This window comes from Caloenas nicobarica, chromosome 1 (assembly GCF_036013445.1).
Source record: "Caloenas nicobarica isolate bCalNic1 chromosome 1, bCalNic1.hap1, whole genome shotgun sequence".
In the NCBI taxonomy this organism is placed as follows: domain Eukaryota; kingdom Metazoa; phylum Chordata; class Aves; order Columbiformes; family Columbidae; genus Caloenas; species Caloenas nicobarica.
This window is the reverse complement of record NC_088245.1, coordinates 159339365-159367251: the sequence shown is the minus strand read 5'-3', so window position 1 is coordinate 159367251 and position 27887 is coordinate 159339365. Positions and strand designations below refer to the sequence as shown.

Genomic DNA, 27887 nt, shown 5'->3' with positions numbered 1-27887 from the left:
AAGACTCTTCATCTAGAAGCCTTTTTTTTTTTTTTTGGCAGGGGGTTGGGGTTAGAACAAAGTCATCAAATTTCCGACATACTTGTTTTGGGAGTAGATTTTATACAGATATAGATCTTACGATACACAAGTAAAAGACCCACAGTATTTAAAAACAAACAAACCCATCACAAACAAAACTGCAAACCAACCAAAAAATAATCCTGGACAACCTCTTATCTCAGTGCATCTCATGTCACTGCTAACTACAGGCTAAAGAGATTTGCCAGGGTAGAATTACAGCAGAGGAGTTTGCCATGAACTTCACTGAGCAGAATTTAATCTCCTTTGTATAATACAAAATCTGTAAATATACTGGTCATTATTCTGGGTTATGCCCAAATTTCAGTGTTTTTGGAAACAGAGGTGTTAATTCTTTATGTGTACATGTAAAGGAGAAAAGTACTTTCTTGAACCAACTTACTCATTCTGAAATTGGAAGGGGAGCTGAATGTAGAAAAGGAATACATTTTACTGGTTTCAGAAAGGTTAGTATGGTCTCCTTAGCTAGATGTATGGTCTCTTTAGCTAGATGTATACTCCAGCTGGGCCACTTTGCATGGCAATGACAGAACAATGTTTGATAAGGTCAGTGATGTTATTAAGATCACATGGTATTGATATGGCAAGAACTGAGATCTGTGATAAGGTAATTTCATTTAAGAAAATGCACGTTCTGTTCACCTTGATGTGACTGGCTGAGTTCGATGTAAGCAATGCCAATTTGCTTTGAAAAACTGTGTAGATTGGTAAGACAGAACTGCTGTGGTAAGCTAAGAAGATCCATACAACATAAAACATTTAGAATGTAAGGACTGAACACTATAGGTAGCCACGCACATCAATTCAGCCTAAGTCTTGTAACTTCATGTTACTTATTTATAACTTTGGAATGTATTTTATTAGTATTACATAGAAAACATTCTTGCATGACTTTTGATTAACTCCTGCACACACACCATTGGCTTCTTAAACTGGTTGGCGGTTGCCTTGACGCAGTGAGAAATTTGTTGGCAGCTTCGGTGGGGATAACTTTTCATCTGCAGTAACATTCCAGAAACAGAAAGTCCTGTTTCCAAAATGTTGTCTTTACTTCTGTTTGACTTCAGTTGGTGAATTGAGAATTTTGGATATTTCAAAAGAAGCAGACCTCATTTTTCAGGATTTATCTACCTCTAATTTGCCCATATGAAAAAACGGCAACAACAACAAACCAACCAATCCTGAAATTATTTGTGAAGCATCCTTGTGCTCTACATGATGTGACTTCTCGTGATCTCTGGAGCTATTCTTTCATGTCCTCAGTTGCGAGGGTAAATAAATGTTAGACAACATCTTTAAGCACTATTCAAAGTGTTTTAAAGAAATTATGGCATATATCAAATGTAAGGCAACCTATTATGGTTTGGACTGACAAAAAAATAATACACTAAAAAGCTGGAATGCTTCTTGGGGTGAAACAAAGCACATATTTTCACCTTGCCAAAGTATCAAGAAAACTTTCTAACCCACTCAAATATCAGTCATCCAACATCGCTGTAAACATTAATATAGGCCAGCCAACCCCTCTGCTTACCAATATAACTGCTCAACACCTGCACACATTAGAGATTTTACTTGGTTTTGGCAGACATTGAATATAGCATTATCTGAAAGCCTTGTGATTATCATTGGTTTTGCCATGCATTCCCACAGGTAAAAAATGTATTTAAGCAAGATGCTTCTCTTTAAAAATGTACCAGACATTAGCTAATGGCATTTATTTTTTTCCTATTCAGTCATGGAAATCAATGGGGTTTTTATCAGAGCGGGGTTTTTATCAGAGCAGCGTTTTATCAGGAATGCTGGGTATGTGGGTTTCTAAAATGTTCTCCTTTGATAAAATGTTCTTTTGGTTTCTGCTCTGATATTAACTATATGGGTCTGGTGTCCTTCCATCAGTCTTTTCAACTCTCCTTTTTTTCTGTCTATTTGACTGCATTTCCTTGTATACTGTTACATTCTGTAGGATTTACTCCTTTCTTGTTTGCGTGTTCAGAGTTAATAGTTCCAGTTGCATTTGCTGGGGGAGGGCAAGTATTTTTAGGTGAGCATCTGGTCCCACAGGTACTGAGATCACCATTTTAAAGCCTACATACTCAAGCAGCCCTTAGAGTGCAGGCAGACATATTATATATTCCAGGAAACTGAGTTTGCCCCACTAGTTGCATGCAAAAATATAGCAAGGCTGTTACCTTGGCATTTCCTTTGTAGTTCCCTGCACCCCTCTCATTTGGCCATTTTGACTGAATTTTATTAGGAAGAAAAATTTAGCACCTACTAGTTGGTATTAAAATGTTTGGGGTAAAACTGTGTTACAGGTCTGTGATGTTAATGGACTAGAAGCAAAATTAGATTCCAAAACTCCTAGTTGACCCACACATTTAGATACCTGAAGATGCAAATAGCCAAAAATTCATGGATAACAGTGTCTGAGGAAGTAATGACTGCTGTAGGTGTGTACACCAGCTCGTGAAATATAACTCCGAATCAAAAAACTGTGGTCACAACAATAATCTTAGAAGTCCTTCTGCCACTGTTTTGTAATGTGCTGAAGTGTTTTTTTCTTATTTTTGAGCTAAGTTTCTGGATCCTAACCAGATCTTCCAAACAAGAGTGAAAAAGAGAGAAAATCTTTACGGAGTTTGCCCTGACCTATAAAAGCATCGCTCTGCAGGAGTTACAAATGGCTTTTTGGCTAAGTTCAGCAGCTGAAAGGGCCTCTACTTGTTTTGTCTCCAGCTCTGACAATAGCTGTGGAGAAGAATGTCTTCTTTAAAAGTTCTGGGGATCAAGCTGAACCTTCAGCTGCCAGAGCTTCGGCTCTCCTCTTCCCCTGTCCAAAACAAAAGTATGTTAAAGGACCTGATCCTGCTTCCATTGAAATTGATGTAACTTTGTCTCTTTTCAGGTTGGTTTTTTTTTTTGGTAGGCTCCTCTTTTGGGCTGCTGGAAGTATGTTTTATGCTTTTAGGTTAAAACCAGGTTTCATATTTTACAGTACAATATAAAAAACCTGTAAGAAAAGAAGAGAAGATTTAGTTTCTGAAAAAAAAAAAAAAACCTGTTCGAGCGTGATAATAAGCCGTAGGAAGTTGGTGTGTTCTACACAGCTGCAGATGGTGTGAGCTCTCCCGTTCCTTTTTGCAGCTTCTGTGTCAGGGCTGTGGGCAGCGCTCGGGATCAGGCACCTGCAGGCTCTCTGGAGTCAGGTAAGTAAAGCAGTTATTCCGAGGAATAGCTGAGCTGTTAGCAGGTCTCCTTGGGTTTGGGTTTGTTTTGGTTTGTTTTTTCTTTAAAAGGAGTGCTTTGGTGCCCACTGTCTTTCTGATATTCCAGTGCTACCCCACCTGCCTGGGCAGTGAGAGGTGGGCTCAGTCCCACCATCACCCTCAGCGGGTTCAAACACACCACTTAAAAAATGCCCAAGTCATCCGGCCATTTGCTGTTTTGGTAGAGGATCCTCTATTCCTCCTGTTGAAGCTGAGCGACAAAGAAATGCCAAAGGCTTTTTATATGCCCAAAATGTACCTACACCTCAGCCTTCCCCACAACAGCTGTTGTTCTGGAGAACAGCAATCTCTCAGGCAGTGTGGGCAATAGAGGCGACCCAGGCTCCCCCTCCCTGAGACACGCTCATATACACACTGACCTGCTCCTCCTTTTGTCCAGCTGTGTTTTAGGACAGAGAAGTGCCTGTGAGAGTGCACATCCTGGACTGGAGATGTTCTGCCGTAGGGTGAGAGCCCATCAGAGCACATTTTGTACTTTCATCCCTGGTCCTCACAAAGAGCTGCAGAGGACGCTGCAATACATTAAGAAGAGTTAAAAGCCTCCTTAATTGCAATTATCTTAAATTGGCGAGACAGAATCCTTGTGATGTAGCTGTAGCTTTTAAAGTGCAAGTCGTTTGGGTAACTTTGACAGTCGGTAAAGGGAGAGAGGCACATCTGGAGGGCAGGTCCTCCAACCCAAAGATACCAAGCTTGCTTGCTAGATGGCTTGTTCTTTGGAAATATCTGATTCTCTTGATTGATAGCAGGGATCACCTACACAAGTAGTGGTTTAGGTGACTAATGTGAGGTGGGATGAAATCTACTCCTGACCTGGGAAACGATTTAAATGGAAAAAGTCGTGATTCCACTCAAAGGTAGCAGTCCTGAAGGAGCTGGGGAAGCAGAAAAATTATTCTGCAGCCAAAATAAGTCTTGTGGTTAGCTGATGGAAAAAGGAAAGGATGGTCCCAAAAGAGGTGAATTTCCAGAGGACTATACCTCTGAATACATATCTGTGAACTTGTAGAACAGTTACAAAAATACATTATGTTTTGCAGAGGAATGGAAAACAGGCATCAAATTGACAAAATCGAATTAGAGACAATTTGGAGAGAATTATTACAAGATAGTAATGCCATTCTTGCTTTTCATTTTTTGTACTTTTCCATATGGAAAGGACAAGCAGGTATCTTCAGTTTAACAGCTTCTGGTTTTTAGCTTCAAGGGGGAAAAGGACACATAGAGACTTCCACGAGACTTCCCCTGTAGCAACAACCATTTTGAGCAGGGGCTCCGTTTGCTCGATACAATGCAATGTCACGTAGAAATGCTTAAATTACTTCCGAGTGAGCTGGCTCAGGAAGTCGGAGCAACGTAATTGCATTAAGTGCTCTACTCAGGCTAATGTTTTCTCCTGCTTGTACCAGGACAGCTTTGATATGTCTGATGGCATTACATGAGGTGTGTCAACTTGCCTAATGCACAGAGTAATGCACAGCGCCTGAACAACAGGAAGACCAACACAGGTGCTGGGAAAAGAAGCAACTCGCTGCTTCCGACGCTGGCTTATTAAACTCGCTTTCCTACAGCGGAGAAACATCGTGGGTGTGTTTGCAGGTGCTATATAAAATCTACATAATCTATTTCATATAACATCAGGCATAACGTGGGGCCTTAGAGTGGGATTAGATCAGAAAGAAAAAGGAACAAAAGTGGGATCATTGGGCCTCCTAAGGCCCTTTGGGGAACAGAAAACAAGTTTAATAATGTGATGATTGCAGCTCCAAGTTGTCTCCTCGGTGTGACACCATTGTGGGGCTCCCTCGTGTACCTACAAACCGGGGGATTTGCCTGTGCTCCCCAGTGAACGCAGCCTTGGGTGCGCCCGGCACTGCTCCGAAATCACAACTCACCGGGATAAAATGGAGAGCAGCGCAATTCTTTAAGGGCAGAGAAGCCTGGAGATAATGGAGTCATTTAACTGCCTTGCCTGGCTTGATGTATGAAGGTGGATTCATGAGTAGTTTCCCATAACATTTTGCTGGTGGTTTAATCATTACCAAGAGAAAAGCCTAAAGAATGCAGAGAACAGGACACTGGGCTTGTGGGGTTTTTTTCGGGGGTGGTGTTTTCTTCTGTTTTTAAGAAATGCATGTCTTTGATGAGATATGGCTGCAGGCTACCGTTTTACATTTTATGTCGGCTACCTTTTGTCAGCGGCTCATTATTGATGCTGTATTCTGTTTTAATTCACACTTCTCTGCTAATCAATTACAGCGTTTATCCATTAATCAGGTATTCTGACAGGGTCAATAACTGCTTTGCAGTTTTGTGGGATGTTGTGCGTTATCAAGCAAGTAGCAACAGTCGGCGGATTAGTTTAGCGCAGCGTTGTTTTCGCAGGCTGGTGGACATTCAGGGGAGTAAACACCTAGTGAGGCTTCTGGCAGTTACTCGGGTTTTTTGGATTCCTTGTCAAAAACCTCATCTGTTTGCAAAATTCATCCTCGCCGGTGGGTGCGCGGGAGCATGAATGCGTGCGCTCAGGCATGCGAGCCTGCGTGCACCCGTGTGTGCATGCCTTCCCCCATCTGTGTCTGCACAAACAGGCGTAGGTACCCCACGGTCTAAAATATCTACCTCAGAACACATGCCAGTTCAGCTCTACGGCTTGTAACGGTTAGGCTGGTGGTAAATCATCACAAGCATTAAAGTGTTGTTTGTTCGCCTTTTTTTTTTTTTTTTTTCATTTTAGCAAGTGGTGTAGATAACAGAGGGGGCAACATTTAATTGGACGGTTACAGTTTTGGTAGTTAAGTTACCGTCTATAATGATGGTAACAGGTTTCAATTATCTTTTTATGACAGATGTACCAACATTTAATTGTTTCTCGTCAAGTGTGGAAAGAAAAGACACTTCTGTAGATTTTTCAATTCTTCTACATGTCACTTAGCTGTCTGCACCATTGTTTGAGCTCCTTTCTCTCATCCTTTTTGCAGCAATGAGTTGTGTCATTCCCTCATGATCAGCACTTTTGTTGTCTTTGTTTTTTGCTGTACCTCAGAAGTCCATCTTTTCTTTCATCTCCTTCCCATTCATGCATGAGGGAACAGTTGTGCTCTGTTGTGGGGATGTTCCGCTGGATTTCAAACAGTAGGGTTTCTTTTTATTCTCTTCTAAGTAGTACAATGGGGCTGAATGTCTGTTGCAGAATGCACACACTAATATGCCAGGTTATTTGGTTTCTAAGAAGTCAATAAAAATGCTACATTTAGGTTCAGTACTTGGCTTGCTTTTTTTTGCTGTTTGCTTTTCGGTCTTCAGTTATAAATCTGTTTGTTTGTTTCTGGTTATAAAATATAATCCTCGATATTAAATCCAAGCATGGAATCAACAAACACTTAGGAAAAAATGTTACTGGCGATGGTGTATTTTCACACTAGCAGATTTGGCAGACTCTGTCTTCCCTGATAAGGAAGGGAAAACTGCCGCCAAATCTAATTAATGGGGTCTATAATGGGGAAGGAGAGAGAGGGAGAACAGGGCCGGGGGGGAGATGCGATCATGAGTTCATCTTGGCAAAACTTTCTCGTTTTCTTGGAGACTTAGTTGGTCTTTGCATTTAGGAAAAGATAGCTTTTGTTGATTTGATTTTTAAGGACTTTTTTTCTTTGCTTGTGCACATACTCAGTTTATAAACACATTCAAAAGCCATTTCAATGGCAAAAGGCTAAAGACTTAAAAAAACTAGAGATATCTTCAGACACTTTGTTCTCATATTCAGGAACAATCTTCAAAATCCTTCTTAATGAGGTCATAAAAGAAAAAAAATCGAACAAGTGGTACTTGTGTACCTCTCTAGGATGTGTCATCGGGGTCACTTGCCACTAGGTTATCCTATTTAAAAAGGGATTGGGATAGTTCAATCAAGCATTGCATTAAGAGAGAGACTTTGATTAATTCCTTCTCTTCTCTATTGTGCTATAGATAATTTCAGTAAATTTGTGATACTTTCTTCTTAGTCAGTGTTGGGGCTTAACGTTCTCGATGCGTCATGCTGAGTATTAGCATTTATTGGGCCTATTTGGCTCTAGTAAAGAGGAGTGTAGGCTGCAGACAGCCCTCTAATCTTTGACAAGTGAGGCCATTCTTTCAACATTACCGTTATCTCAGGTCATAGAGAGAAAGTGTTCTCTTACAGGTTTGCTGCAGGAGCAAATATGGCATGTAAAAGAAGGGGAAGAAGAAAAAGTAAGTAGGCTGATGATTTATTGCAGATTTGTTTTTTGGAAAATAGAGGTGGCTTTTATGAAGAAAATCACTGTCTCGAATAACTTGTTCGTTTTGTGACACAATGGGAGAGAAGTGAAGAAAGGCAAAGCTGAGCGGTGTTACTAACTTGTGCCGTGGCTGGAGCCTTAAAGTGCAGCAGCACTGCAACTCAGAGCCCAGCTGTGATTGCATTATTTTTATACCTAGTGAAACATAACTTTTATTTTTAAAAAGTTTTTGGTTTTGGTGGGACATTTCCTTTTTCATCTAGTTCTCATTTAAAAAAAAACAAAAGAAGAAGAAGAAGAAAAGAAAAAGAAAGCTAGAAGTACCTGTTTTGAGAATGAAGAAATCATGTACATCCTATTTCTCAACTAAACATGCACTTTTTTCCCCATTAAATGTAAGGTTTTAGAATTTGCATGGTATGTCTTTTATTTATTGTAAAAAAATTATCTCTTTACATTGTTTGCTGTAATCTCCCTTCTCTTCTCTGGCTCATTTTGAAAACGTTTGTGATAGTCGCTCCGGAGACTCAAGGCCCTGTTGGGTATACACATATTTAGGTGCTCTTTAAAAAGTGGATTTTTGACCTGATAGACCGTAACGGCTCCCAGGGAGCCACTATGGTCATTGTGTAAATCCTTCTTAGTTTTCGGTTTACTCACTTGATATACCGTAACGGCTCTTAGGGCCGTTATGGTCTATTGTGGTAATCCAGCTGCTGCACATGCGCGTCAAGCTTTTGTGCCTAAAAATCCTCGGGAAGTTTTGTTGGGAGCGTAGCGGGCACATCCAGAATTGCTTCCTTTCTGGTGGTGGGGGGATGAAATGGCTAAAGTAAAAAGCAATGGCTATTCTTCCTTTTCCTCTCACAGCAGCCAAAAACACTAGGGCACCTGAAAGGCTATCAGCCTGCCAAAAAGTATATTAAAACAAAAAAAAATACTACTGTCATATGCTCAAAATATCATCTGGAAAGACTGTTGTGAATCAAAATGTTCACAAGTGTGAAACAGCCAATTTTTATTTATGCATTTGTTTAATGTATGTCTAAGATGTGTGTCAGGCTTCTGCCCAGTGGGATTTTTGACAACTGAGTTATTGACCCTTGAAAACGGGGAGTTGTAACTGAAAGGCTGATATAGTCGTAACTATAGCAACACTGTCAGTGTTCCTGTAATTATAAACTTTTTTTAAAGTAAAAAAATTAAGAAACCGTTTCTTTTCTTAAAGAAACCTTTATTGCAAACTGATGGTGCCACCACGGGGACAAAATACGTTGATATAATGCATGTCGGTTAGTTACTAAAATAATTAAAGTACCCGGAAAGTATGGGAAAAGAATTAAACATCACTTGCTTGTTTGAATAAGGCCCACTGGCTCGAACTGTCCCTACGAGCCAGTGGCGGCAGACAGCTCCAGCCATCATTTTGTGCTGCGTAAAGCTGATGGAAAGCTCCGTTTGCATCACTTGTGCAACTTTTCACGCCGTGCTGCCTCGGGAGAGCAATGCTTGTGCTGAGGCCGGACGCAGGGATTCAGACATTTATTTGGAATTAATTCTCCGGCGTACGAGGCAGAGCGATTTAGCTCTTGGCACGGGAAGCGGCGGCGGTGGCTCCTGCAGCTGCAGTTTCACGTGGGCTTCGTGGCAGAGAGCGCTGCAGGACGGCTGGCGCTCCGCTCGATGCCACCGGGGTGTCAGAGCCACCGCTACCCTGCGCTACGTCCTCCCTCTGCTAAGAGGTTGCCAGAGGTTGCAGGTCTTTCTCCTGGCACAATGCTGAGCACGCGTCTCCCTTGTGCCACCTTGGCCGCTTCCCATGCTTTTCGTCCAAGTCTTGCTCCGCGGTGGCCATCAGCCGAGGTGGTGCAGGTGGGGCACGTCCAGAAAATGCTGCTGCTGTTCTGGAGTAACCCTTCACCCCTGCGGGGCCACTGCGCTTCTTGTCCAAGTGTGGTTTTCCAGGACTATGTGTGTGCTCGTGTTGGCAGGGGGAGTCGAGAGGGGAGGGAAAGACTGTTGTACTTCCATAGGATCTCCTGAGCAGCAGCCTGCTCACAGAGCCCAAGACTTGACAAGTCAATGAAGCCTTTATTATTGGTTTACATTTTGTTTGCGTTTTTAATCCACCTTCCAACAGGGATAAGAAATGCCCATTATGTATAGGATGTCTGGACCTTAATGTTGAACATGAGCACAGCAAGTTTTTAATACTGCCACAAATGACGGCAAGTCCTCAGTTGCCTTATTCCTTAGAATCCAAACTATTGGTAGTACTATATTTAATCAAGTTCTTTAATTGCTTCTGTTAAACAATCAGTTGCTAAGCTTTCCTTAGCCAGGTTTTAGATAATAGATTTTGTTTTCACATAGCCATCTGTCCCTGTATTAATTGTCCTTTTCCCCTAGCATCCACCCATAATTTTGGCAAACTGGTTCCCAAGGTTGGTCTAAATTCCTTTTGCCTCATTGTCTATTGTTGGACACGGTTACCTTTAGCATTTCACACATTTAATGGATGCCGTTCTGGCTACTGAAGGGAAGTTCAGCCACTTGCACTGCATCACAGGGAGCTGAAGTTACTTTATTTTTATGCAAAGTTAAGTGCTAGGAAAACAAAGTAGAGGCCTAAATTAAAATGATCTCTTGTGTGCAGGAAATCAGTGTGCAGGGCAAGTAAAAATATTTTTCTGCTTTCTCTGTGAAGTAACAGGTCACAAGTTAGAGGGTTTCAGAAGTTGTTCTTCTGGGATCAGCATCAAAGTTGCCATTTCTTTTCCATCCCATGGGCTGAACTGCCGTTTGCTCGGTGTGGTTTACACAGCTTCTTCCCCAGTCTTTGACTGGAAGGCTCCCGAACCAGGCCCTGATTCAGGAAGGTGCTTAGTCAAGTGATATCATTAGAATGCTCAAACTCTTCACATTGTGCTCAGCTACAATCAAGATCCCGCTGTCTCCTTTTTGTTTCCTCCTCCTCCCCTGTACTCCCCACCCTTGACTCCCCCTTCCACTGCTTCATCCTCAAAGACTTAGGCTAGGCTACCCCTGCTTTCCTTAAGTGATGCAGATGGCTGCCCTGAGTTAATGCATTTTCTGTCTCTGATGCTGCGTCAAGAGATTCCTCTCAGTCCCTGGTTTTCATTGATGCCTCCCTCACCACCATCTCCACTGACCTTGTCCTCTTTTTTTTTTTTAAATTACATCCTCACCTTACTCTTTTAATCTTGCTTTTGACCTTTTTTACTTCTGGCTCTCTAAGCGAATACCTACCATAGCTCTCTTTTTGCATCTCTGGTTGATGGTTTGGTTTCTGTTTCACAGTCTCGCCTCCCATCCTTGTGCGTCTCTCCTGCAGCCTTTCCCAGTCCTCCCTGGTCTTCTCCCATGGTGGCTTGGTTAGGGTCATGCCCTGGCGCTGTCTGCCACTTGCACAAAACCCATTCCTCCCTTTGGTGCCCAGGGGCCATCTCACTGAGACTCTATGCATTTGTTGCTTCAGATTTTGTGTCTACACTGCCCAAGTCTTGGGTTTTCCTCACGTCGTCCCTCTGCCAGACCTGGCTTCTTGCAGCCTACAATTACCCTTTAGTTCTCCTCCTCCTGTAGATGCTTTTTGATCTTCTTCTTTACTGGCCCTCAAACGTGAGCAGTCTTACCAAAGTCCTCCATCTTCCCTGTATTCAAAGCCACCCTAATACTCCTTGTGCTGGGTTAAACGTTGGTTTGTTGGTTGCTGGATTCCAAGCAAGGAAAAGGTGTAGAGAGTAATAAAAGTGTATTTTTCATCAAGACATACACATCTAGTTCAGTAACAGAGTAATCAACATAGTGCAGCCTCCTGAAGCTTTATTTGTCTCTCCAGGCTCTTGTATCTTCACTTTTCTGTAATTCAGTCCATCCTGGTCTAGAATCTGTCTTCTGTTCACTTTCTTCATAATAGGGAGAATTTTGAAGACATTAGAAAACAATAAAATGTAATATTTTTAGACTAGTGTATCTAAAATCACATAAGACTTACCTACTGGCTATTTATTTTTCACACTAATATAAGTTCCTGAGGCAGGAATATATGTGCCTACTAATATTTATAACATCCTTTTTGTGGACCAAAATCTATCAACATCCTTGAGATGTTCAAGTCAGCAGGCATGACTGTTATGGTGAGAAAACAATTTACATTAAGGCTACTTAGGACAGGAACAGAGACAATGTACCTTTAAAAGACCCAAAACTATAACTGTATTTGTTAAAAGAAAAAGCAGGATTTCAGGCCAGATTGCACCAGGTTGTTTTGTTGTTTTGTTTTGTTTTTCCTTTTTCTTTGAGTGTGCTGCATGCTGGACTTTATCTTGTAGAGCATCAGGAATGTCCAGCAATGGAACATTTCCTCTGAAGGCTTAGTTGAGTAATTGTTGTAATATACAGTGAAAGAAATTATTTAAACACAGCACTAGCACTGGCAGTGGTGGATAATTATCTTCCAGCTATTCCAAAGCTATTGAAAACAGCAAAAATACATCCCCATTCAGGTTCAGGTACCTAAGATGGGCATAGACACCTTCCCAGGGACATGCCTCTCTCTTTACTGTTTCCACAGGGGACTTGAGTCTGTTTTGCAAAGGGCTCAGCTGTGGTTTCCACAGTCCACCCTGGGCATAGGAATTATGTAGTTTCAGGAACGGCGTGGAGAACACCTCATAGAGATTGGAAAAGATCCTTAAGGTCATCATGGCGAGGGAATGTCCACCCTTGTCCTGCTGCTCCTCAAAAGGGAAGAAAGAAATTAGTTATCCCCCTCCCTTTTGCAGTGCAGTTTAGTGCCTCTGGCTACCACTGTAAATGGCTGGTTTAGCCAAAAAGTCGTCTTTCTTCCCACCTAATTAACACGGTGCTAGAGTATTGATGAAACAGCCCCTAAATTCTCTCTTTGCCCTCCAAACTAATCTGGGCAGGCACAAGGAAAGGAGCATATGAGATTGTTCTCTTTTTTATAGCTAAAAATGTTGCGCTCCAAGAGAAGAAAAGGAAGGAGTGTCACTTGTGTGCAATACCTGGTTGCTTGCTTTGTTCTGGCAGGGACTTGGCAAAGACAGAAAGCAGTGACGTTCAGGGCAGAGCTGCTTTGGCTCCCTGAGACATGTCTTCAGTCTCCAGCAGCTGTCAATCTGCAGGTTCACACCTGTACATGCAAGATACATAGGATGCTCACAGCGTGTGGATGCAGAGTGTGCGATGCAAAGACCACAGGCGTTGCAAAAGCAAGGCACCGGCATCGGTAACTAATGGTGGAACAACCTTCAGTCCAAGTATGTGGAGTCCTGGGGAAACTTCGCATTTCATTTCCACTCTAATAATATTGCTGAAGATGCAGGAAAAGACAGTTTATTCCAGGAAAGTATGAGGAATACTTGAGACTAAATGTTCTGAATTAAAAAAAAAAAGAAAATAAAACACCCACAAAACCAAACAAAAAACAAAACAACAACCAAAACCCACCAACAAACAAACAAACAAAAACAAAACCAGTTTTAGTATTTCTTGGATATATGGAAGATAATTCTTTTTGCCACTTTCCATCATTACGTGCTACTGTTGTGCTATGGCACACTGGGTCTTCTTATACGCCTATATGTGTACATATATGCATATTTATGTATGCACATTTATATGTACATAAATAAATAAATAGAATTTGTAGATATATATGCAGGTAATAAATATATAAACATAAATAAATACATAAATATATAATATATAATATAAATATATAAATATATAATATATAAAAATATTTAAATAAATATATGTAAATATATAAACGTAAGCATGCACATATAGAAATATGAAGTCACCTCTGACTGTTGTGGTTGCAAGCCAGAATCAAACCTTATCTTAAAACCTTATCTTTAAGAGTGGGGATATTCTGCTGTCTGTCCAGTGTCCCACATTTTGTTCTTGCTTGCACTAAGACATTTTCTCCTTTAAATTCAAATGACCCAAAAAAGGAGGAAAGATTTTGCCTGCTGGATGTTTTCTGGAGAAGAGAGTGGATATGCAACAGTTTTTTTCCCAGCGTATCTGATGCTACTCTCTGACAACAAATCTTGCCATTACTGAGATATTAGCTCAACAAAACCGTTATTCAGGAAGTTAAAAATTGAAACCTCCTTGACATTCTTCCTATCAGCAAGGAAACAGATGATGATGAACAAGGGATAATGTGAAACCAAAACCAATGCTTTGAACCGTTGAAACTCCATATATGTAATCTCAACTTTGAGAGAGGTACTTTGTTCTTAATATTAGCATGGAATACTACAAGCTCTGCAGAATTAAAATGTATCTCAATGATATTATTTCACCTTTGTACTGAAGTATATCTAAAATTATACCCAGACAAAAAAAGTAGGCAGATACAGTAGTGGAATATTTTTTTCTCTTTATCCAGTACAGGATAAAAGATGTATGTCATCTAATTATCTTGTTCCCTTAAGTCAGAACCTGTATTCATGACAGAGGTTGTTAGAGAAGACTTTTAAAGGAAAACCAAGTGATGCCTTTACATATTTTCACAGGCAGTCTTTTGACACAAGGTTTTATATCAGTGAGTACGAAGAGTCTGTATCTTGTTCGGGTTTTGTATCGATGTTCAGTGCTGTACTACTTAGAGAAACAGATGCTCATTTAAATGTTATAAAAACTGTAAAATGGAAATAGGCCTAGTCCTGTTTCCCCTTATAGATTTTATTGTCATGTAACCCAGGACTTTCACTCGTCTATTATATATATCAATGTTTCCTTTATTTGTGCAGGTTGCAGGGGAGGCAGTGTATTTTTTCTTCTTCATTATTGAACAGTCTGTGTCAAGAATTTAGAGGAAAAAAAGTCTTCACACTTAATCTGGGGCAGTTTGGACAAATTTCTTCTCTGCTGCACTCCCAAGTGAGCTGTGTGCTCGGTGATCGCTTCTCCTGCCTTTCTCTTCCCTTCCCTCTCGGCCACGTCCAACTCTTCCCTCCCCATGAGACAGCCATCAGGGACAGGACCATCTTCTGAAACTGGATTTTAAGGGCGGGGGGGACCAAAGATGTCGATGTGTGTTGTGATGCAGTGAGGTAGGAAATCCACATTTTACGAAACTGGGGTGTTTTTGGGGAAAGGGGCATCCTGTGAAACAAGGCTGTCAGGGAGGGGAGCAACTTTGACTCTTGAGCTTTGCCTTTTTCTTGTGGTCACTGGCCATGGTAAATACATACTGTAGCAACTGTAACCACACAAATAATCTCACCTGGGAAATACAGATAAGAAACTCCCACAGAGCGTGTAATAAGAGTTCTTGCACTTGCACAGAGCAAGGTGCTCTCAGTGCCCCAAAAAGGGCTTCTAGCTGATAATTCGACCTTTTTTTTTAGTGAAAATAAAATCGTCTTGTTTTGCAGAGAACTTGATTTTCAGCCTGTCTCTCTTCCAGTCCTGATGAGGACGATTTTTTAAACTCAGGTCTGTGTAAGGTACCCACGTCAGTGACTGACTGACCGTCAAATGGGATGGGACTTACTAGGTGGGGGATCTGCGGTGGGTTGCTGGGAGTCATGGTTTTATGACCCATTTCTGACTCTCTTGAGATGTGGTAAATCCGATCTGAAACGTTCTGTGAAATTTTTTAGAGATCATTAAATGATAAAAGTAGCTTAGAAATGGGTTTTTCTATAGCAGGCTTCTGCATTTAATATTAAAATATGTCCCTTGGCCAATGTTTTTTCCACCATCACGCATTCGTAGTATCTGCCCTGGTAGATTGAACATGTTCATGGTCTTTGAGTTTGCCTATACAGGACAGTTCATCCTTGGTAATACAGGCTGTGATGATATGACCAATGCGTTTCTCTACATCAGTTCCCCACCGTGGGCACCCCCAGATGAGGTTTGTCTTCTCCAAGTGTGCTCACCTCCTCAAGGCGCTTAGTGAACCACCTGAGTCAGGAGGAAGGCGATGGCCATGAAACTGTGGAACCGGGTGGCTACAGGGGTGCTGAGCCTGAAAAGGCTGATGGGCGCTAAAATTGCCATTTTAAATTTACTGACCTTGCCAAGGAGATGATTTTGGAGGCCCGCTGCTGAGTTAGGGATTGACGTGCCTGTTTCCGTGTAGTAAAGATATCCTTCAGCTGCCTATGTGGAAGATCAAAATAAATTGACATCTGTCACCTTTTTATCATTAGTTTCGCGATATTTGGAATTTGCTTTAAGCCTGGCTTCCTAAAATTTCATCTTTTTTTTTTTTTTTACTTTTAAAGAAAATATTTGGCCTTGGCTGTTGCAAGGAAAAGCTTGAAAATACGAAGCCAGGGACACAGGAACCAGAAAATAATATTTCATTGTGCACTTTCAAAATGTTGCAATTTTTAATGCAGTCTCGTGATCTGATGTAACGTTTTTCTCAATTTTTTGAGTTCTTGATGTTGTTAGCAAACAAAAAAATGACTAGTGTTCTTAAAAGGGCATACGGAATAATGGGCAGATGCACGATAAATACTGAAGAAAATGTACGTGTTCCATCATCATCTGTACAAAAGCAGTAATACTATTAATTCTTGTGATGTACCAAAAAGGCACAAGAAAAAGAAAAGATGTTGAATAATAAATATTTGCCAGGTGTTTCTTTATAAGAGATCAAGAAAGTTTAGTAGTCTTCATAAGGCTGTTCAATCACACCTCTGCTACTACCCTTGTACGTTTTAACTTTAGATAATTGAACAGGGACATAAAGGCATGAAAATATAGAAATCAGAATTTTGCAGCATTCCCTGATATATTTTGAAACTAATAAATTAAGATCTGTTTTTCAGCTAACTTAATTCTCAAAGGAAATTGGTGCTGTGCTTATTATTGTTATTAGCACAGCTGTCATAGAAAGATTCCCACATTTTGTTAACATTGAATAGTGATAGTGGCATAGAAAATTCATTTGATCTTATATAATGTTTTCATGGTTAACAAGAGTTACATATGACATTTCTGTATGATTAAAAGTACTGGAATTTCATTGCAGTAGGCATTAACTTCTGTGATTGAAGTTAAGGGAGTTGGGGTTTTTTTAATAGCTAATCAAGAGTTTAACTGCCTCTGGGGCATTTTAAGAAAATGTTATACTGTACTTAACGAACATTATACTACAAATAAGAGTGATATTCCTGTAATTAAAACAGTCTGGATATTGCTTAATGAATGTTTTTCTTATCTTAATGTATAGGCAGTAAGGATTCATGTAGTTGCCTTTATTAACCTGTGGAGTTAGTTAAAAAGCTGGTTAAAACAGTAAGGCCATATCGGGTCAATATAAAATGCTTATGTAGGGATTTCATTGCTCTTATAAATCTGACCAGTGAAAAAGTAAACACAGATGCTTGTTTGTGCCATCCTGAGCCTTATTGCAGGGTAGTATTTCTGCCTGTAGACATTGCTAAAGTTAAGTGCTGCCTGGAGCACTGTGGGATTTGCAAGTCGTCTTCTTTATCATCTGTTTAGGAAATATTTTTAAATTTCCACCAGACTGGTATTCAAAAGCAAAGAGCGGTTGTTTTTCAAGTAGCGTAGCTACACTTGCTGTTGAACTAATAGCATTGTGCATTCGTTCTTTCTTCTGTCATGTTACATCAGCTTTGATGTAATTGCAACATTTTTTTTAATGTAATTGTGGTGCATTTTAGTTTTATAGTTCTGTTCTTCAGCAGTTTCACATCTACTAATTGCTTGCTAAATTGTTCTTCACTGCTCCGTTATTTGTCACAGAAGCCATTCTGAATAAGTTCTGTTTAATATAAAATAATTCTTCTACAAGATAATTCTACAAAATAATGCTTGGCTAAACATAAATCATATTTTTGCTTTTCATCTTATTCTGAAAATATGCAGCTGTGGTTTTTTTTCCCACATCTGAGATTGAGGGTCTTTATATTGTTTAAAAGATACTCACCAGCTGGATTGCATCTGCATGCATCTAAGTCTCAATTTTGCACAACTGTGTGTACCAAAACCTGGAAATAGCAGGTTGGCCCATGTATAGCCTAAGAACACATGGCAATGGAACAGTTTCATAATACAAAATTAATCCCCAGTCCTGCAGGCACTTAAGCACACGGTTAATTTTAAGAGTTTGACTAGCCCTTTTGATTTCTCTGGGCTAAGCACATACTCAAGTGAGTTTACAGGAGCAATCTCAAAGTGCAGAGAAGGCTGCAATATTGTTTTGTTTTTCCTAAGCAGTAAAAATGTCTGTGCTTTATTTAGTAGCATAATTTACATACATTTCTAAGTACAGGAATCATCGAGCCGTTTGTGCTTTGACTAAGTGTAGACTGCTGTAAATAGCAAGTCAAGATAAAATATTGACTGTTTAGTGAAAAATTCTCAGAACTATGAAGGGAACCTCACTTTGTAAAATGTCCCCACCACAACTGAAATTACAAAGAAGACAATTTGTCTTAAAAAAAGAGAAATTCTGAACGACCCAAAGTGGGTGACAAATTTCTTATGACTTCTGCAGCACCAGTATATTGACACCTGATTCACTTTCTTCTGCTAAATATTCTCAGGCACATCTTTAGTGTAATTTTATTTTAACTTAGCTGCAAATCAGAACTAATTTCCAGGACTGTACCATGTTCCTTTTCTCTCACGCTGTGCCGATATGGATATCTAACCTGCGCAGGCTCTGCTGAACGTGGTGACTCTGTGTTACAGCAAGGTCATTAACAGGCAAGAATGGCACTTTATTGATCCTGACTTTATCAAGTGCCTGTCTCTCGTTTTACATATAACGCCTTGGCAGGCCGCTCCTAAACAGCTCGGGAGGCTTTGACTGTTTGGGACTCGGGCTGTAATCACAGTAATTAGCGCTGAATTTTCGAATCCTGGTCTGGAGCTTGACCTTGCAGCGTTTAGCCAAGGCACACACAGATGGACCAGCGGCAGGAGCTTGCCAGAGCTCCGCACTGGGGATGCTCCCCATGTCCTGGTGTGGGCAGAAAAGAGGGGAAAAGCATGTTCAGTGAGAAAAGAAATTGTGCCCACACATTTTTGTCAAGTTTTGTGTATGCGTACATAGAGACATGGGTATCTGCGCAGTCGGTGTGTATGAAAACATCAAGGCACAATTAGTAGGATGGAAGTACCTGGTGGTGAGCCGGAGGGGAGAACTGGGAGAGGCAAGAGTGGTTTTGCAGTGACAGAAAGAATCTCCAACTTTTCTGCAGAGGCCACCAGCATGGGTCTGACTCTATAAAAGTGCAACCACTACAGATTTGTGGGGTTTATATATTCCCTTCCTAAGACAGAGTTTGGTGCGGGATGCTCCAGGATGGCTTGTTGGTGATACATGCCTGATCTTCCTCCTGAACTGGAAGGTGCTTGACCCCAGAAGCCATGGTTTTTTCTTTGTTTCTCACAGTTCTGAGCACACTTGGTGCATATTGGTTTGTACACAACAGTGCTAAACCAAAACAAGTCATACATCAATGTCATATATCCAAAGTAATCTCTTCTTACTTCTCAATGCACATCTTAATTTTTTTGGCTTGTTTTATGTGTAGTCCTTTCTAAACCTCTCGATATCCTATTGAATCTCCATCTTTATTGTGGGATGTTTTGATTATTTAAAATGTGTTGTGATTTTCTGTTGCAGCTGTGATTTGCAATTCTGTAAAAAATATGTAATGCAAGACCTTCTGTTCAGAAAATGTATAGCTAAACAAAATTTTCCAAAATCTCTTTAGAGTGTTGTAGATTTAAAAAATAAAACAACATTAGTTAAATGCATGAGAGCACTTAACATTTACTTTTAGAAATGAAAACTTCAAAACGGCTTAGTGTTTATTTATATATCTTTATATTTAGGAAAACACAAAAATTAATTGTTAACTACACCTTCCTTTGGTTAATGTGGCAGAGCAGATGTGTCGCAGACAGACAGAGTGCTTTTCCGCTGCCCTGCGGTGATGTGGGTTTGTTTAAGCAGCAGAAAGCATCCCAAGGAGCCAGAAACTTTGCTGATGGTAAAAGCAAAGCGAGGCGCAGCTCAGCTCGGCAATACTTCGTGGGCATGACGAGTCGTTCAGAGTTATCCACTCTGTAAGGAAGGAAGCAAACCCTCGACTGGATGTCACGTATGCTAAAGCTCCCCAAGACAGGACACCAATTAACCTTGGATGATGGCAAACACACACACAGGGGCTGCCTGAGAGAAGCAGCCTGTTGCCATTAGTAGGAAGCAGCAGCCCTTGTCACCCTGAGCCATTATTTAAATCTCTTTAAAAATTCCCTGATTAAATCGAAGGATGGTAGCACTCTCCTTTTCCTTAAAATCAGACTATTTTTGCTGCTGTGAAAAGAGGAGACGTTAGTAATATGAGAAACCGGTGGTCCTTCTTTTTTTTTTTTTTATCCTCACTGTCTAATTTGGCCGTTTTGAACCGAGAAGAAAAAAACCCTGATCTTCAGTCAAAGCAATTCAAGGCATGGTGGAGCTCAGAGTGAACCAAAACAACAGGGTCAAATGTAGTTGAAAGAACATGGTGGGGTAAATAAAAGGTCTTTTTTTTTTTTTTTACATTTAGTGCTGGTGGGAGGAGAAAGTTTGGTTAACTATTTAACCTATGATAGCCTTTTATCATTTTATGACTTCGGAGTCTGTAATTTTAAGCCTTTGTCAGTACATTCCTGGTTTGTATTCGATCTTTTCCTCAGAAAGGTTCTGGTGTCCAGTTCTATGACTTATATCAATTTACTGGAGACAGGAAGAAATTATAAATAGCAGCCAAAGATACATATTTTCCTAAAATGACTTGCCAGCAACTGTGGATTTTGTACTCAGTTTCCTTTTAAACCCTAAGATGCTTTCTTCCACTCACACGTCTCTGCATCCTGATTTTTTTTTTTTTTAATCGGCGGGGCTCTCCTCCCGCATTTGGTCCCCCTCTCTCTTTTTTGGCTGTAATGCAATGTGTCCTGATCAGTTGGAGCAAGCGCTTGCTAAAGGTCACTGGGTAGCCCTCTCTTGATTTCTCCCTGCTACGGTTTTTCCAGCAGGCAACCGCTCTCGGGAGAGGCTGCCTCCAAGCTGTCCCTTTTGATATCCAAAGCTGGTTGTTACGGGGGTTAAATTTCTTAATTCGCCGAGTGGTTTTTTTGTGAGCGCTTCTTCAGTCCAGCGCGCTCGGTGCCCGCAGCTGGGTGCAGACCGCCCGTCTCCCGACAGATGCCGTGAGAAGCGCTCGGGTTTATTCCATCACCTCCTTCAAACCTGAGGGACGTGGGGGCCAGTTTTGTACCTGTGTATCTCCCGTCAGCCTCGGGGAAATTAATCTCGGCGTTGCATCGGTGCAAGATCATGTCAGCCTTACGGGGGAAAGTTTAAAGTCAGACAAAGCCTCTTCCAGGGTGCTTTGACTGGGGACGGAAAGCTGCTCGTCAAGAGATCTCGAACCAGGAGAGCTGGTGGCTTCTGCCTGCCCTGGCGAGGGGTTAGGTTTGAGGGGGTTCTTAATTAGTTTTTGAAGGGTCAGGGACCTGGCCGTAGTGGGTCTGGAACAAAGGAAGAAATCGAAATGTAAAGCTGAGTGTTTGATATGTTGATAACCCTCCAGTTTTAATTTTAGCATAATTGGATACGGGTTAGTGGCAGTTGTTAGGTAAAAAAGTACCTTCCCAAAAGTTCTGGCTTTATTCTGAAGTAAATATCATAGCTCTTCTCTCTTAACCTAAGTCGTTTTCTTTTTTGTTTTCTTTTTTGTTTTTCTCCTTTTTTCTCTTTTTTTTTCTTTTTTCTTTTTTTCTTTTTTCTTTTTTTTTTTTTTTTCCCAAAAAACAGCCGCTCGGTTTACCTTGGATTTATTTCCACTAGGGAAGCGCTAAGATTCTGAGGACCCGTATTCTGATGGTAAAGCTTGTGACGTGAGCTTTTGTTTTCCAGGCGAGGAAACGTTAGCATTTTTTCACATGTTAACTTTTTAACAATTGCAGGGAATTTCTTTCCCCTGAAAACTGCCATCCTTTTCTTTTTACTCCCCTTTTCTCTCTTCTTGATATTTTTATTTCCCTTTTATATGGAGACTTGTAGATTTTGTCACTTCAAACGTTAGCTGTTCCTCCTCTTTTCTTTCGCTTTACAATACACACTAGGAGATTTTTTTTTTTTGCATATTCCTCCCCTTTCTCTGTGAGATATTGTAGTTGACCAAATTTAAAACACTACAGTATTTAGCATCCCCGCAGTGCCATTTTAAGTATTTGGACCTGGAAAATGCCCCAAGCAATAACTACCTGAATTGCTTTTAATTACACAATATAGCTGCATCATTTTACTTCAGATTCTTTTTGATTGATGCTGTAAGGCAATTGTAACCATGGATGATGGGATTAAGTGCCTCTTGAAGTGACTTTAGCTTCTTGTGGGAACAAAGGGAAAGAAGAGAACACTTAGTCCCTTTTTGAGTGAACAGCCTTTTTTCACTTGCTATATAAAGAAATACAATTAACAAACATTATCCCCAGAGGTGAATTGAAATGTACATGCGGACAATAACCGCTCTTGACTGCAATTAGACATATATGATCCGAGGTATTTTGGCCATTCATTAGTGCTAATTGTTTGAGAAACAAGCCCACAGAACAAATGATTAAAATGTTAGTGCCATAACCAAGATTATTAGCATGTGTGATAAAATGCATGCACCGCAGCTGTACCAATAAAACTCTCCGGCGAGTCGCTTTGATTCGACAAATACTCAGCTCGGCTGCGAGCCCTTCGTATTTGCACAGGGCCTGCTGATGTTTATAACAAACAACTTCTATCTTCTTTTCTTAATTAGAAAGAATTACTATGCAAATGGCGGGGCTTTGTAATTTCGCAGAACTTTCCTTTGTCTTTGGCAGATTATTTGTGTGTGGCTGTGAGCTGCTCCCTAGTAAATTCTACATAGGAAAACCATTCTATTTACTCGGATGGTTTTTTTGCTCACACCAGATAAGCAATTTGTAGGAAATTTTGCTGCATTAGCTGGGTTGTGTTCAGTGGGGTCTTAGGTCTGGGGTCACTTCTGTCCTTGTGCCACAGCACCACAGATACCCAGGACTGTGGTTATTACATCGTTAGTACATGTATACAGCTCAGAAATATACCCTGTGGAGATTATCCAGCTTTTTAAATAGTTTTAATCAAATACCTAAACATGTTCTTTGGAAATACCTGCCAACATTGTGCCAAAGGTAGAAGAAGGAGAGATTTGGCTTATTGAGCAATGGATATTTTTTCATGCATCAGGCAGCTCACAGTGTAGCATCTCTTCCCTGTTTATTTGCATTTGACAAATAAACAGGGAACAGAAGCGCGGGTTAAAGTGCTGATCCTGAAAATCACTTGTGGGAGTGCTTTACTTTGTGAGCTATATGTTGTTGGCTCCAATGGAACTGTACAGGTGTGTGCAGTTAAGTATATGTGTGAGTATGAGCAATGCTGGAATGTGAAAATGCACTTTACAGCAGGGAAATGTGTATAATTTGGGGTAATTTCACTGGTTTGCAGTTGCACTGTATGGCTGCCTTTGCAGAGTGCAATGCCTCTTAGTAATAAAAAAGGTTTTGTTTTCTCCTTCCTGAGGATGAACTATTTGCTGTTGGGTGAAACAGTTCTCAGAGGATCATGAGCAACTTTAACTTGCCAGCTACTTTCACCTATTAAATGAAGACTTTAATAGAGAGTTATGTTTGCTGAAGAAATGTAGTTTCATTTCCAAGACCCAGGAGCATTCAGCGTGCAGCTAGATGCTATGAATGAAAATACGCTGCTGTAAAACAATTTAATGAGCATTACCCAACAGCCTAGTCCTTGTTTTAACTTACAGTGCTTAAAGGAAGAAACATTGTCTTAGCAAATGCACTTGGCTTACATCCATGTTTAGTTTAAAGCACAGTCAAGATTAGTCTGAATCATTAAAATACTTGCAGTCACAAAACATATGTAAGATTTTCTTCCTCTTTATGGCGTGGGGTTAACGATATAATTGAGATTGCAGTGCTGTGTGGGTTTTTTGTCCTAAAAAAAGTAACTGCTGGGGATGTTTTCATTCTATCAAAATAACAGAAGAAGTCAAGATAATCAGGATAGTGTTTCCTACCAGAGTAGCTAGCTGCTAATATGTATAGCACCCTGGGACTTGCCACTGTCCATTTTAAAAAGGTCTATAGGGCAAATGGATTTCTTAATAAATCTGCTTCTTCCTCTGCGTTTCATTTTATTGTAGAACATAAAATATGACTATGCAAGGAAAACGCATGGTGAGAACAGCAGATTTTTTTAAGAATATATGTCAAAATAATAGCATACAAAAACATTTACTGTAGTCTCACCTAAGCATACTTGTCAAAAAATCTTATTTACATTTCTAGACCTCTTTCTTTTGAAAGGAGAAAATTGCTGTGTTGTTCCACTGACTGTACTTTTTTTTTCTGGCTATACCTCTTGAAAAAATTATTATTTCTCAACTTGCTAAAATGTTCCGTAAGACTAATGCTTTGACGAATCACCAGTATATTTTTATAATAATCTGTGTCCTGAGAAACTTGTGGTTTTGGCCCATGTGGCCACCAAGTTGGTTAGCTGAAGAGGAGTTACCAGTAGTCACCAGCTGCTAGTATTTCTAACATTAAGCCTATTAGGTGATGGTGTTTTTAATGGATTACGTCTACTGCTTCTTCAGAGTCAGCTGGGGAAGCTGTACTGCTTCTCCATCTGAACAAAAGTTCATAGACCTCGGTGGTGGCACCTGACTAAATCAGGTCTGCAGGTAGCAACAGTTTTACCTACACACTGCTACGCACCGATGTGCACGGAATTGCGAGCAGAGTTAGTTGCCTTCGCAGGGCTTGCAGCAGTGAGAGGGAAACTGGCTGGTCAATCAGCCCTTGGTTTGATGACAGCCTGGGAGAAATCCTGGGAAATGCGTGATGTGATGGGAGATGCATCTCATCTCAGCATGCTCGGAGATTATGGTGTTAGCATCATCGATGGAGTTTTGAGAGTTTTGGGTGGGTTGGAGGGTTGGTGAGAGGTAGTCATTAAGGGTGCTTCAGGGGCTGCTTGGCTGCAGGCTGGAGTTAACTATTGATGGGATGAGCTCTTTGACTCTTTTGTGCCTTTGGGAGCTACAGGGTTGAAGCCATCAGAGAAACAGAATAGACACTAATCACTTTTGTCCCCTCATATATGTTTAGTGAAGGACTGCAGACTTCTTTACTGACCTCTGTGTCACACTGAAAAAAGATCCTTCTTTTCCCATTTGAGATAAACCACTCTTCCACCTCCTCCTTGCTCTCTCGAAGTGTACTACTGCAAGAAAAAGGGATTAAGTGGATTTAACTAGCAGCCACTTGAGTTGCCACAAGTTGTGTTACCATCCCCACTTCAACATGAGGCGGGGGACATGAAGTAGTTTGTAGGAGAGGGGCAAAGAGGGTACTTAGGAGAAACTCAGTGGATCTCGGTTGCAAGTCTCCAGGCATTGTCAGGACCTCTGTTACCAAAGTCTTGAAGCTTTTGCTGTTAGAGATGAAGAAGACTTATTAATAAGGGTAGCACTGGCACTCGTCTTAAAATAATGCATTGTTTATGCTTAACAGCAAAGCTGCCCCATCGTTTAGGCTGAATTAAGCGTTACCGGGCATATTACAATGAAGAGATTGAGAATGAGTTTTTGTGGGCTTCTAAAGTGGGTCCACTGAGGACATACAGACACCCAGCAGAGGAGGTGGTGGAATAGTTGTCCTTTGCAATTTAGTTTCCTGTGATAAAATGTAATAAGAGCTTTCTTCGTATTTTTAACTCAAGGCTTATATTCAGCTTTTAGGGTGCACACTCTAGGGGAAGAGAGGGGCCTAGAGCACCTTTCTTATGAGGAGAGACTGAGAGAGCTGGGGCTGTTCAGCCTGGAGAAGAGAAGGCTGAGAGGAGATCTCATCAATGCTTATAAATATCTCAAGCATGGGTGTCAAGAGGATGGGACCAGACTCTTTTCAGTGGTGCCCAATGACAGGATGAGGGGCAATGGGCACAGACTGAAGCACAGGAGGTTCCATCTAAACATGAGGAGAAACTTCTTCACAGTGAGGGTGCCAGAGCACTGGAACAGGCTGCCCAGGGAGGCTGTGGAGTCTCCTTCTCTGGAGACATTCAAGACCCCCCTGGACACATTCCTGTGCGATCTGCTCTGGGTGAACCTGCTTTAGCAGGTGGGTTGGACTAGGTGATCTCCAGAGGTCCCTTCCAACCCCAACCATTCTGTGATTCTATGATTCTTTGATGGGGTTAGCTTAGAAAGGCAAGTGTCGTGGTGATCTGTCAATGATACCTCACGTTGGCTCTGATTTAGGTTGACTGAACTAATTTCCAAGCATTTGAGGGGGTTAGAACATAACCCATGTGCGCCTGCAGCCATGTGCAGCAACTTGGGAAGCGTTATTAAGAAGGGCATAGGAAAATGCATGGGTCCCTGACATGATGTGATAATGACATGTTCAGCATGGTGCTAGAAAAGCTTTGCATTATTCAAAGTGCTGAATAATATGCATGATAACACTTAATGGTGTTATATGGTAGGATTATTTTGTGGCATAAATGAGTTGTGCTCTGAGTAAGAAGGCAAAATGTATTATTTCGTCCCCATTTTTGATGTAGCAGAATAGGCCTGGAGGGTACAGCGTGAAATGGGGAGGAACAGGAGCAGGCAAGGATTGTTTGGGGTTTTTTTTGGAACATGAAACACGGTGGCACCCTCTGCAATTTATTTCTCTGTGCTTGTAGTTATGGAGCAAATGAAGCTCCCTACCACACTGGAGGGCAGCCTCCCCCAGCAGCTCCGCTGCCCCCACATGCACCAACCAGGCTGGCACCTGGGGTGGGTTAGCTGGTCCCTCACTGGGAACACTGGGACGGGGTGGAGACCACCACAGACCTGACGCCTGCGGACCACGCGGATGCCACCCACGGGAGGCATGTGGCAGCACAGGCTCACACCTGCACTGAAGTGTGGTGCACAAAGCATTTATAGATTTTAAAAGGTGCCACAGCTGACAACCTGCTGATGATTCTGGTGGGTTTATGAGCTCTGCCGGTGGAAGGCTGTACTATGAATTTGAAGGGTTCTGGGAGGACATGTTGGGATTAGTGTGATTCCACATTACATGGGGTTTTCATTCCTGTTTTCCTCGTTTTCCCATCCCCATCCATTTTGCTTATTTAAAATTTGCATGCAAATATGTTTGTTGATATAACACTAAGGTCACAAAATCAACATCGCAAACCCATGTTTGTTTTAACCAACACCCCTGCTTCATTCACAGCATGTCGTCCAGCTCCTGGAGCAAACCTGGCAGATTGCAGCCCCCTCCCTAAAGCAGTCCCGGTCCGTTCCCAGCAACAACTCCATCCTTTGGGAGAGGCCTATGACAGGGAAAAAACAACCACCACCCTTCTGTATTTAATACTTGCCATAGCACACAGAATGGGCAGCGTAATTAAGTCTGCACAGATAACCTCAGCCCTGGCAGCTCTTCAGTTCTGAGTGTTTAAGTTTGCAACTTCTGTTGAACATAGTAGTTTTAGAGTTTTATACTGTAATTAACTGTAATACTGATACCTCTCTACCTTGGCTCTTCCTAAGGTAAAAAAAAAAACATATGAATAACCCCAAACCAGCCACTGTCTAGGCAGGAATGTTTCCCTTTTGAAATATTGTCAAGTATTCTTTACAGCGTTGTAGCCAAGAGTCTAATTTCAGCAATATCCTTTACAGGGTGGATTCTCCTCTGCCAGCTGGTGTTCCTAAGCTTAGTTATCGCTTTGCATCATCTCACAAGTATGTTCCCAGGCGAGCTGTGCTGTATGTACCTGCGGATGATGAAAAGAAGATACGAAAAATCCCGTCACTAAATGTAGACTGTGCGGTGCTAGACTGTGAAGACGGCGTGGCTCTGAACAGAAAGGTAATTAAAAATTATCGGTGTGATACAATCAGTGCTAAAGAGAACATGTGGAAAAACTTTGTCTTTGCCTTGGGGAAGTGAGAACCAGAGAGACAAAGATAAATCTTGAGATATACAAAGTAATGTAATGGTGATAGGCTTTCTGAAGATGTTAGGAAAATCTGCTTACCCAGAAGGGAAATCGATCCCACGTGAGTGAGTGGGGAAGGAGTTTTAAAAG

At 41.1% G+C, this 27887-nt stretch overlaps 1 protein-coding gene across 2 annotated transcripts in view; it reads left to right on the top strand.

Annotated features, from left to right (window-relative positions):
• The window catches only part of CLYBL (citramalyl-CoA lyase), a 182592-nt gene that overhangs the window by 67736 nt on the left and 86969 nt on the right, over positions 1-27887 (top strand). For both annotated transcript variants that reach the window (XM_065636538.1, XM_065636527.1), the window contains exon 2: positions 27478-27667. In XM_065636538.1, the coding sequence (XP_065492610.1) occupies positions 27478-27667 (190 nt within the window). The remainder of the gene's footprint in view (positions 1-27477; positions 27668-27887) is intronic.